This window comes from Cajanus cajan, chromosome 8 (genome assembly GCF_000230855.2).
Source record: "Cajanus cajan strain Asha chromosome 8, NIPB_CcT2T_4, whole genome shotgun sequence".
Lineage (NCBI taxonomy): Eukaryota > Viridiplantae > Streptophyta > Magnoliopsida > Fabales > Fabaceae > Cajanus > Cajanus cajan.
In genome coordinates this window covers 7,094,933-7,108,415 of record NC_138524.1, presented here as the reverse complement: position 1 = coordinate 7,108,415, position 13,483 = coordinate 7,094,933, and the positions used below count along the sequence as shown (strand labels likewise).

The following is a 13,483-nucleotide window of genomic DNA, read 5'->3' as shown; positions in this document are numbered from 1 at the left end:
TAGCTGTTTTTTTTATCTTTTTTTTATTTTTATTTTCATCTCTATTTTATTTTCACCTCATTCTCCTATTTTTTTAGCCTATCGCGAAGTCCGTTCATATATTTTATTTAGAGAGTAAGTAAGTTCATATGTTAATTATGTCTCATATGTGAAAAAACATAATTTCTTACTAGGCTATGAGTTGATAAAAGACAATTATCTATATAAATAAGGAATATATATTTTATAATTAATATTTTAATATGTACAATACACATAATAATTATTTATTTATATAATTAAAACTTATTATAATAATTTTTTATTATATATATTCATTATAAAAATTTGTGATAAATAAGTTGCTTTAAACATATAAATTATATTTTTTTATTTTTGATAAACAATTTATGCTGTAATATAAAATTATTTTTTAACTATTGATAATTTTTTTAAAAAGAATGTTGAAATGATTGTGAAAATAATTTATTTAAAGAGATAATTAGTTAACAAACTATTAAATTAAATTCAAAATGAAATATTCAAAGAGTTAAAAATTTAAAATATTTAAGTAAATATAAATTTTGATAACTATTTATAGTAAATATAAATGAAGTAGAAGAATAATACTTAAATTTTAAAGATAATATATATATATATATATTATTTTGATATATTCCGTTATTACATTTTAAAAATAGAGTGTTTGTTTTATATGAAAAATATAAAAGACACTTAAAGTGTAATTTTAATGGGAGAAGTGAAAATAAATATAAGAAAATATTACTTGCAAGAAGTAACAAAATATTCTATATATACATACATATATATATATATATATATATATATATATATATATATATATTCCTTTTTTTGAAAAAGAGATTGATATTTTCGTCACATTACTTATCCAGTTACATGCTTGTCTCTTTTCTCATTTTATTTCTTTACAGATCATAAAAAAGTTGTAAAAAATAGAAATACAAAGAAAATAAACGGAGATGATAGAGAAATGTGAATTAGTTTAGTTTTATTTTTCAAATTCAAATTATAATTTTAATAAAATGATGAAAATATCTAGTTCAAATATTTAACCCATGATTACTTATATTTTTAAATTAATGATCGGAGTTCGAATCTCACCGGATATAAAATATAGAGTGGAGGTAGTACTATACAAGACTAATTTGATAACCATAATAATAATAATAAAAAGTTACTTCTTTATCATACGAACAAAACTATTCTTATAAAAAGAAAACTTATTTCTTTTAATCAAATAAACATAATTCACACTACTCATAAACATAACATATAAATATATAACCTGAACTAAATTAACCATCGGAGCTAGTCTTGTTCATCTACCTAATTGAAGATGTGGCATGAGAAAGAAGAAGCCACGCATCTATAGTGGTCTAAATCTCATAATCAGCAAGTGACATTTAATCTGTTCTCATAAAAAAGGTTCTTTCATTTGATCAATATTAAACATAAACATTACGTATAAGTAAAAATAACCTATTTAAATAGGCTCACTGAATAGATGAGATGATGTGAAGATTCTCGAGTTATGGGAGTTTGTGTTGATGAAAAAGGCGTATGAGTTGAGAGAAAAATGAAAAAGGAGAAGCAGAAAAGTGTGATGAACATTGAGCACAGCCAAACATTCGGTGGATAATGCAAATGGATAAATGAGAGGAGACAGAGACTAACAGCGTGTTTATATTCACATCCGAAAATCCGAAGAGACTTTTGTTAGAATAGTGGATTAAGCCTAACTCAACCCTATAAAATTGGCTTGTAAGGTGAGGGTTGCTTTCCACTTACGTCCAACACTATTGGGCTTGATACGTGGATAAATGGTGAGTGACCCTTTTTTAATGACCCTTTTTTAATGATCTAGGATAGGCGGAGGTTTTTCCCAATACACTATGAGGCATGCATCAATGGTAAGTGACCCATTTTTAAAGTGGATCTAAATGACTCTGATACCATGTTAGAATAGTGGATTAAACCTAACTCAACCCTACAAAACCGGCTTATAAGGTGAGGATTGATTTCCACTTATATACTATTCAATTGTCTAATCTCTAGTCGATGTGAGACTTGAGTTTTTCTTAATAACGTTAAACGTGATTTTCCACGTTTCGGACGTGAATACAAACACAGTCTAGATGATTCCAACAATTCACCAAATCCCGTTGGGACTTAATTAACATCACGCTGTTCTGTTCTACCCACGGGGATCCCTCTGTTTCCAAACATTTATTGTGTTGTTTGTTGATTTTCTTCAAAACGCTGAATTGATTGATCTGCTACTCGAGTTCCTACCTTTATGCCATCTTTTGTCCTCTTCCTCTCGCCTCTTTTTTCCCTACACATATCTCACTCCACCAAAATCTTCATTGTCATTGTTTAATGTTTATGTTACTATTCAAGGAGTTACACTGCCTCTTTCCTCTTTAATAGTGGTGAGTAATGCGGTGTTAATTAGTTTTTAAACTACATAAAATCTAAAATAACTTTTTAAATTTAATTATTTACTCTTTAAGTATATATATATATATATATATATATATAGTCAAATATAATTATTATGAGAATAATTTTTTTTAAATATTTAATACAATTGTATATTCAAGATTTAGTATCGATTAAATTAAAATAACATCACATTAATTGATTTATAGAGTTAATTAGGTGTCTTAGACACACTTATGGAACGCTTGGTCAAACAAAACAGAAACTGGAATTTATTTATAAATGTAACATAATAATTTTATTGCAATAAGGCATTTCTTTTAACTTAGGAATATTAAATTTTCATTTACTTCACGAGAATAATTTGATAGGAGACTTGTATAAAAATCATTTTTGAAAAGTTATATTTCTTAAAAATATTATTTTTTATATGATAAACTAAATATGAGAAACTAATATTTTTAATTTTATATTCCTAAAAAAGTAAAGACATTTATCATAAAAACTCTCCATAAAGTTTCTTATCTTTTCACAAGGAAGTATTTTACGAGAATTAAAGTTGGAGTAGTATTTATGATCACTGCTGCATCCCAAGCGGAATACTCATCCGCAGGATCTGCTAGTCTCATCGAAAATGGACCACACAAAAGTTAGCAAGCAAATTTACCATTCTACTAGCTGTCCTCTGCTATGCAAAGCACAGCATTTTTTTTTCCTTTCAGAAGGACCACAATTGTTATGTACTTAACTTTTTGACATTACAGTTTTGTTCTTTTTTTGTTCCTAGCTAGGCTTGATATATAGTATTAAAGCTTTAAATGACAGAAATATTCTACCATGCAGCAGATCTGCTTATATCTAACACTTTATTTAATTAATCCTTTAATTTAGATTTAACTCAATTGATCAGTTTTTAAATCTTTTACAATACTATTATATACGCTAGTAGCGTGACGCTACTAATTATGCTTTTTAATACCCTTTTTTGTCACGTAATAAGGCAGAAATGTGTTATAATGTTGCTGTTACTGTAACATGAGCAACATTGACTAGATATTATTGCATTTTGGCATATATATAATGCTATATATCCACTTCATTGGGTCTACCCCTTCCACTCCCTAATTATGTTCATATCCATTACAGCATTTAAATATTATATATATTTGTTGTCTTGAGAGATTACCCACATATCAATTTTCTCTAGACATCATCCCCTAGTGTTGTAAAATAGAAAATCAAATTATATACTCATTGCGTCTTAAGTCTCAACTTGGCGAAATAAATGAACAAAGTGTCATAACGGAGGCCATTGTTAATTTATATCAGACACAATGAAGGAGTAGCTGTTTGAATGAAATCTAACAAAGCTATGTGCAATAATTGACTCCAATATATGCATGTTATTGGCATATCAAGTAAATTAAAACAGTTGAAACTTGAAACCGTTGCTGTTTGTAGTTGTAACTTTAAGGATGACAGTAAATTATGGGATCGATGCTGTTAGATACTATTTATTGCATTTTGCATATCTATTGAGGCCAGTTATGTAGTAGCAGAACTAGTCACACAGGGGCTGGCCATGGGGTCGCTCACCTGGTTTCCCATATTTTAATGTTTGTGAATAAAAGGCAAATTCATAAACCATGTGGTCTAAAGTGACAAGTGGCAAGTCTCAACATTGCAGACATTGATATTTCAATGCTAGTTGTGAACATGTGATATTTTCATTTTCCTTTTTATTTGCTAAATGGTTTTTTGTGAGAGACAACATTTACTATGCCATGCCATTCGGTCGGTGACACTTTTAGGAGTATTATTGTCGTATACAACTTTTTTTTTTCTTCTTAATTATTATTGTCTTAGATTACGTTTGATTGCATATTTGCATTCACTCCTATATAATATAAGATCTTTTATATTCTTAATTCCATGAATTTAAAGTTCTTATTACAATTTATATATTGAATATCTTGCGAATTAAAAAGGCTCTAACCACCGACTTTCCTTGTTCTAGATCTTCCTAGCTTCACGATCTAGCCGAAAATTTAGATGAAACAATTATTGTTCGAGTTTTGAACTTTTCTCTCTTACATTTAAACTACTTTTGCTAATATTTTGAATAACTGGAGATGAATGTTTAAGAGCACTAATGAGTGCTCCCTTATTTTAAAATAAATTTAAGATCCCTGGGCGTAGTCTGAGAATTATGGTTTTGTGAGTATAGACCCGAAATCACAGTTAACCCCACGCACAAATTTTTAGCAACTATATATCGGCTAGATTAGCAAATTTAAATATTACACGTTTGGCTAATTTTTTTTAAAATACATTTTATGAGAAAAGAATAAGAAGAAAAATAAATTAAATTCTTTTATTAAATAAAATTAATTTATGTATGAGTTAATTTATAAAAATTTTCTTCTATTGATTTTTAAAAAAAAATCTTTTTTAATTCATTATCTCATACATAAATTAGTTTTAACTTATAAAAAAAATTATTTTAATTTAATTTTATCTTTTTTCTCCAAAAAGTACGTACAAATAAGCTTTATCTAACCCGATGCAATTATCAGAAAGCCTTCTATAATGCATCAACCTTGAAAGATGGAGAGAGTAAGAGAGAAGTCCATTAATAAAAGGACCCCACAACTCAAAAAGGTTCATCAAAGCATTACCTGGTCACTGTCGTGCGTTTACTTTCTAGGGCTTCTGCAAATCTAACGGTATACACAGAAAGAGGGGGTAGGATTCCACAGAACTCAATAGTTTATCTTTTTGTCGTTAACTTTTCAGTAGTTGCAATAACTGCTATTCAACACGCTCAGCTCCCTCATAAAACTGTCATAAAGCAAAGGTAAATACTAGACAGAATTCGGTCAGAATTTTTTTTCATAAATTAACACATTTATTAAGTTATAGGTAAGTTTAAAGATTGATTTGCACCATCTTTTTAAAAGCATTGATGTCCACCGACCACCAATTCGATTTACTCAAATTAAATTGCGTTAAAAGATTTTAATTGTGTATAGCATACTTATTATCCTTATGCTAAAGGGAAATAACATGCTGTAGCAATACAAAAACACAGGCTGTCCTTGTCTAGAAAATTAATTTCATCTGTTCAAAGACTACAAGCTATCAAAGGATAAAAATGGAACTTAATTCACAATTGACAATTACGGTTTCTTTTTTATGTTGGGTTTTAAGAAACGTTCAAGACATGACTATTTTCGGCCAATTATATCCTTACGAAATAAAAATGAAAGAAATTATAATAGAAAACATCAAAATTATCTTTATTAGAAATAGAAAAATTTATTGTATTTCTTGATTTGTGTATAAAAACTTTAAAAGACTATTAAAAATGAACAAATGAGGTAATTTTTAATTAATTTACATATTTAAATCCAATATACATATATTGTGGTGTAAAAAATGAAAAAGTATAATAAAAACTCCAAATTTATTTTTATAAAAAAATAGATTTGTTTATAAAAACTTTAAATCACTATAAGAAAAATAATAAGTCAATATAAGGAAGGTAGTACTCTTTCTCGTAATAAGTCCCTATAAGGAAAATATTAATACACTACTATATACTTACAGATATTTTGTTTTTACAAATGTGACGATTATAGGTAAAATAAAGATACCTTTATTTAGACGAATAGATTATCGGTGAGTAAATATAGAATAAATATTTATCTACAAATATCTAACTTTATTAACAAATTTTGTTTATTATCGCAAGTCAAATTTCTTGTGATGAGTGTTGTCTTGTTTTTTTTTTCAAAGACAAAATAAATTAATAATTAAATAGATTAAAAGGAATAATAATTTTATAAAAATAACTTTATTATTAATATTTTTTGGTAGATAGGTGCAATCAACAATAGTCTAAAAAATATTATTAAGGATATAAATAAAAAAAAGTATAAAACTAAACAAACACTTATTAATTTTGTAACTTATTTTTTCTTTACATACGACATTTATTTATGAAAGAGAAAAAGATTTTTTTTATTTATAGAAATTATAATCATAATAACATGGTTCAAATCCATTATCTTATATATTCTACTCTAAATTCTATCACTAGATGGAACCTGGAGATTAGGAGAAGAAGTATTTGACTATAGTAAAGTTGTAATAAAGAAATAAATAATATAAAAAGTAAAACCCGGACTAGTTCCAGAATAAGAAAGAAACCGAAAATGATCCGCTATCACTAAACAAGAGCTAAGAAAAACTATTAGAGATTATTCTTTTGCCGTTTTGTTTTTGCATTGTCAGCAAAGAAACCTGTTATTATAACACATTTAAACAAATGATGCAAACGAAAAGTAAGAAATTAATTAAGCATACCCTTAAGCAGAGTGGCAATAGAAGCATCCAGCACACCTTATTGGGTAAAGAACCCTAGAGGAGTGGGTTCAACAATAATAATAATAATAACAAGAAGTGTACGTATAGTTTACAGAAAAATTCAATTAATGCATGCACAATTACATCGATCGAGCGATGCACCTGTAAATGATGGAGATCCAAAGAATGCGACCCTTGTTCCTTGGAGAGTCGAGAGAGAGAGAGAGAGAGAGAGAGAGAGGAAAATCACTTGAGAAAATCGGGAATATTTTCGTAAGTGTTGGGATCCTCGACTTGGTTGATCCAACCATAGGTCTCCATGAAGGGGTTGGCCAATGAATCTGGTGGGTAGTTTTCAATGCAATCGTCCCACACGTTGGCGTCACCCATGTCTTTCATTACTTCCCACAAACAGCTATTGCATTTAAAGCCTGCACCGAAGCTTATCATGAACACCGTGTCACCCTTTTTCAGCCTCTTCTTCGCCTCCATGTACGACAAAACGTACCACAAGCTACTCGCCGAAGTGTTCCCGAAACGGTGCAGCGTCATCCTCGCCGGTTCAAGATCGTACTCGCTCAGATCTAAGCTCATTCCAATGCCTTCGATCACCGCTTTTCCCCCGGTGTGCAAGCAGAAATGGTCAACGCCGGTTCTGAAGTTCAACGGGGACTTGGTGGCGCCGAGGGCTGAGACCTTGGGGGTGTTGTTTTTGTTCAGTTTTTTGATAAGGGAAACAAAGAGAAACCTCAACAACTCTCGCGTTGGTAATATCTTAGGCGCAATGACACGTAGGTTATCAACGAAAGCTCTTGTAGCAGCCTTGGGGAGGGTTTTACCGAGATGAAACCCTAACCTTCCGCTTTCGTCTTCGCGTTGAATGCAACAGCCATAAGCCTCTTCTCGCGCGCCGTGGTGCGTTCGCACCAAGCACTTAAGCTTCAACATGGCCTTGTCCTTCATGGATCTTTTGTTGGTTAAGAGAATCGCGCAGCCTCCGGAGCGGAAGAGACAGTTAGCGAGAATCATGGATCTGTCGTTGCCGGAATACCAGTTGGGGCTGAGAGACTCGGAAGTGACGAGCAACGCGAGCTTGTTACGCTGCGTCTTGAACACGCTTTTCACGATGTCGAGGGAGATTAAGCTGGCGCTGCACCCCATTCCGGTGAGGTTGTACACCTTCACGTCGTGGCGGAGCTTGTAGCGGTTGATGATGCGCGCCGAGAGGGAGGGGAGGGCGGCGAGCATGGAGATGTTCACCACCAGGAGGTCGATCTCCGAGGGGGACACGGCGGCGCGTGAGAGGAGCTTCCCGATGCTGTCGTGGAAGAACTCCTCCATTTCTCCTATGCCGTCGCGGAGCGTGGGCGAGCCCTCGCGCCCCTCGAAGATGTTTCTCGGCGCGTAGGTTTGTTCTCCGATGCCGGAGCTCACGATGGCTTTTAGCAGAAACCGGTATTCGCTGGGTCCCAGGTTTTCGGTTCTTTTGATGAGTTGGCCGCAGAATTCTGTTCCCAGCATTCGGTCGTTGGGGGGCTTGTAGCATTGGTAATCCAGGATGTAGCACTCTCTGTCTCTTCTCTCGTTCAACATTTTCCAGATTAGGAAACACGCGTACAACGTTGGGACGAGGTAGAAGAGACAGAGGAGATCCATGAGTGTGTGTGTGTGTTTGTGTGTTTGTGTAGGGGCAGAGATTGGAGAATTTTGGTGGATTGATTAAAATTTGAAGCGGGGTGTTGTTTTATAAGAAGGAGAGTGGAGTGAGTGAGTGAGTGGGTGAATGAATGAGTTGGGGTTGTGCATGTGAAGAGAGAGACCTAACACACCATGTCAATGTCTCAACCCCCAACGAACCAACTCTTTTATAATTTTTAACATAAATTCTAAATTAGTAAATGAACATATTTATTTTTCTTTTTTTAAATTATCAATGTTATTATTAACGTGCTTTTTAAACTAATTATCATATATTATATATGTACATAAATTAGTCGGACAATATGCTTGACCGTTAGAGCATTTCCAACGAAATTACTTATAAGTAATTTTTTGTGTCACCTGCCAAATCAGTTTTAGTTCACTTTATAAGTTGCTTAAGTTTTAGTAGAGTTATTTATAGAAGTAACTTTATTAAAATTTAAACAACCCATAAGAACTGATTTACCAGTGAAATGGATACGGTTGCTTATTCCATATGGTCTTAGGTACGTTGAGATGTGATCGACTAGCTTGTCCACGTCACTTAAACAAGAAAACTGCAAACCCAATTACTATAGTATCTTGCTAACTGTGTTTGCCTCTTATTAATTATGTTACACATGCGTTTTAATTTGAGTACTCCAGTATTATTTAAGTTCAATGCATAATTTGCTCCAGAATTTTTTTTAGGGTTTTTCAATTAATTATTTAAATTAAAAAATTATAATTTTGTCTGTATAGTTAGAATTTTGTTTATAATTCATTAAATTTCATAAAATATATTCTTCATACACATAAATGATGACATTGAATAATATATATAATCTGATATAATTATTTATAATTATTATGATATGTAAATATTATAAATAATTTGAAATTTTTTACGGATTATATAAATAAATTTATAATCATAAGGACTAAATTATAAAAATATAAAAAATGAAGGATCTTATTATGAAAAAGAATTAGTTCAGAGACTAATTAATTGATTTTATTTTTAATTCAGAACTAAATGATCCATTAAATCTATTATTCATTCATTTAAATTTGTTTTGAATTAAGTTGATGTTGATTAACTTTCGGTGAGTCAATTTGTTATTTAAAAAATATCTAAGTTTTTTTACCGGCTAGAGTTATTAATATTTTTTTTAAAGGGAGCTAGTAAAATAATATCTAATATTTAAACAAAAATTAAATTAAAAATTTAATTGTACATTCTGGTCTTTTAATTTATGTAGATTAAATAAATTATTCAGAATGAAATCCTTGAGATAAATAATATAAATATAATTTAAAACACTAAACAAACAGACTCGAATAACTTAGGGTTTGGTTCGTATAATAATGCTATACAATGCAATAGTAATAATTGATTAAAAAATTAACAATAAAATTTTATGATAAAATTAAATATATGTGTAATAAAATTTAAAAATAATTATAATATTTATTGTTAATTTTTTAATCAACAATTATTATTATATTTTATTTTTCAAAACACGGAGCAAATAATTCAATAACTTGTAATCATTATATAATTAAGCTACGCTGATAAAAGTGGGGAAATATTTGTCTTAATGAGCAATGATGTTATATAGATTAAGAAAAACTTGTAGTAATTAAAGTTTTTTTTGGTGAGATATGCCAATAAATTTTTAGTATAATTAATCTTATTCATTACTAGCATAGCTAAATTAACTTGTTCTGTGACCAGCGAACCCCAGCAAAGCATTATAGTAGTCGTATAGTAGTATAAATATTCAATATATATTACAGTATTTAATTTTAAGCTACATTTGCACATTTGTTTATGTTGTTATTTAATGTTATATATATACTAGTACGGTCAAAAATTGACAATTACGATCATCATATCTAATCAACTCTATTATATTATTCAAAAGTTATTAATTATTATAAAAAAAATAGTTATGGTTCAAACTAATTTTATTATGTACTAAAAAAAGCTAATTTTATTCGTAGTGTCATATTTAAATCCTATAACTGTCCTAGAAAATACTTGTTTAATAATCGTAAACATTTTGAGAGGTGGTTTATGATTATCTTTGTGGAAATACACACAAATAATAAAAAAGAAAACCTCTTATTATAGTTATATTACTTAAGGTCTGATACTAATAAAAATATATATATATATATATATATATATATTAGGGTCAGATCAGCTGGTTTAAGTTTGAATTAAGAAACCGCACAAGTTGTAGACTGCCATAATAAAGTTAAGAGCCATTATAGTTGACAATAAGTAGCTTACCCAATGTAGTTAGCACATTTAAGAAAGACGTAATGCGGTAGATACATATGGCTTATGAGGGAAGATCATTATCGATATTTATGATAAAATCTTTATGCTGTTTTTGGTATATATAGACATCAAATCTTTTTGCTAAATTATAAAATATGAGCACCCACGATTAATTCACACTCATATTCATAATGAACAAAAGACTGTGGAACCGACTAGCGTGTTTTTTAAGTATTAATAATAAATTAAAATTTGGATAAACAATCATACTCAACTTTTCAGTAATTAATTTAAAACAACTAATTGTGATTTTTTTCTTTATTTATAAACTTAAAGTTTTTTGGAGTATCCACTGTTGAAAGCGGTGATTAATCTCCTCGCTACATTGGAGGCACCTCAAAGAGTGGGATAGCTGACCCCAAGATTTAACGCGGGGCCAGCTATCCCACCCTTTGAGGTGCCTCCAACGTAGCGAGGAGATTAGTCATCACTATCGGCGGTGGATACTCTAGGGACGAATCAAAAAAACTTTAAGTTTATAAATAAAGTTTGAGTTTTAATAATCTTGTATTTGGATTCTGTGTGAGACCCCGTGCGGATTTTCTTCCTTTCCCCAACTCTCTTTCTCTTTAAACTCTCACTTACTCTCATTCCTCACTCTCCTCTTCCATCAATTGCTGATTCCTTGTGGTGATATAGGTGCTGACTAGATCTGATTGAGTGTGCCGGACGAATTTCCTTTCTTCCTCGTTGAGCTTCTTCTCCGCTCGTTCAAGCTTCTTCTCCATTTCTTCTTCCTGGAGCTTGGAATCTTTGCACCGAGGTAAGGAAAGTTAAGTCTTGCTGATTTTGGTTGTAAATGAGTTCTAGGAACTCATTAGTTGTTTGATGTTTGATGGTTTTTGGCTGAGATTGAAGAAATTGGGGTTTTTGGGTTTTCCGAGGTTTGGAGAAAATTTGGGGGTTTTCCTTGATTGTGGTTGCATGTTGAAAAAGTTGGGATTTTTGGGTTGTTTGATGAAAATGTGATGTTTTGGGCCGATTGCATGTGTTTGGGAAGCTGATTTTGTGTAGGTTTTGAAGAAATTTTCAAAGTTGGAGGGTTCCTGATTGAGAACACGCCGACCGCAGTTCTTAGCGCCGGGCGCGTGACCATCAAAGGGCACCTTTGGTCGAGCCCGCCAGGCGCAAGGTTGTGTGCGCTGGCGAGTTTGAAGAGGGATGCTCCTGGATGGTTCACACCGGGCGTGGTTGGACCACGCTGGGCACGTTATCAATCAGTGACCACTTTGTTGTGTTTTCCGGTGTTGTGCCGAGCGTGACCTTGTCTCGCTGGGCGTGGAGACTCCTTGGGAGTCTCTGCCAGTGGTGGCGCCGAGCGCAATTGGTATTGCGCCGGGCATGAGACCTTGGGGAGGTCTCTGTCTACCCTGCGCCGAACGCGGGTTTGGCACGTCAGGCGTGTGAGACCTTTTGAGGTCTCTGCCTCCTAGCACGCTGGGCGCATTGGTATTGCGCCGAGCGTGTTTAAGCCCTGATGCTCTCTGGTTGGGCCACGCCGGGCGCAACCATGAGTGCGCCGGGCGCGGGTGTGATGTTATATTATATGCTATTATATGCCGATAAATGTTGTATTATGCTGAGCTGAACTGTTATTGATGAACATTGTTGAGCTGAATGATAAGATTATTGTGTGGTAAATTATTAATGCTGAATTGATGTAAAAGTTGTGTTGTAAAATGTTGAGCTGTGCTATATGCTGTTATTGTTGTATGTTGTGTTGTGCTGCGTGATGATATAAACTGTTGTAAGCCGTAAGGCTGAGCTGTTGTAGGAGATCTCCGAGCTTGTATGCATGACGGCGCATTGTGTGTTTACTGCTGTTATTGCTGAATGATGTGAGATGTATGCTGTGATATATTATTTACTGATGTTGCTGAACTAAATGATATGTTGTTAGTTGTAGTTGATTATAATTCTTGTAATTATATGTGTATATGTTGATTCTTTTCACTAGCTTACCCTTTGTTGTTTCCATGTAGTTTGGACTGCGATGATTATATTATGTATGGGAACAAAACAGGGATAGGCTGGTCTTGAGGTAGGTCTGCAGCTGGCAGATGGAGTGAATTTTGATGTTTTGTTGTTTTAGCCACTAGTTTGGCCATTTTGGATGTAATGTGTTTATTCTGATTTTAAGCCCCAGGCTAGACCTTGTGTATATACATTTTAGCTGCTTATATATATATATATACTTGCTCTTTTCTGTGTGGTATTGTGATGTGTTATGAGCTGTGTGTGACGGCCAAGCAGGTCATTACAGACTCTACTTTTCATAAAGTGTTCTCAACACCTACCTTTAAAATAAAGTGCAAAAATATGAGCACAACTAAGTATATGTATGCTCTATGCCAAGAAATACTTATGTGCAAGAATATGCTAATAGATTCACAAATGTTGTGCCCATAAGTCTACTATATAAGTGGGTCATGTGACACTCGATCGATGCACTTTAAGCCAAATCTATCACATCCTTAATACAAACAGGATGGTTTCATATAGTCCAGAAACCTATAAATATGGAAAAGAAAGACTTAGAAGCCTAAGGACAGCGTGAAGGCATTCTTTAACTTCTCTAGCTAGTAAAAAACGCAAGGAAAAGTTTGAAGAATCATCATCCAC

The 13,483-nt window shown here is 32.2% G+C and overlaps 1 protein-coding gene across 1 annotated transcript; it reads right to left on the bottom strand.

Moving 5' to 3' along the window:
- Nucleotides 1-6,794: 6,794 nt before the first annotated feature.
- Nucleotides 6,795-8,630, bottom strand: LOC109798930 (3-ketoacyl-CoA synthase 12). The gene has a single exon (XM_020359367.3). The coding sequence runs from the start codon at nucleotides 8,485-8,487 to the stop codon at nucleotides 7,078-7,080; it is 1,410 nt and encodes a 469-aa protein (XP_020214956.1). The 5' UTR covers nucleotides 8,488-8,630; the 3' UTR covers nucleotides 6,795-7,077.
- Nucleotides 8,631-13,483: the final 4,853 nt, after the last annotated feature.

What these genes read in the sequence shown, in the direction of transcription:
- LOC109798930 (XM_020359367.3), bottom strand. Translation starts at nt 8,487, where the DNA reads ATGGATCTCCTCTGTCTCTTCTACCTCGTCCCAACGTTGTACGCGTGT.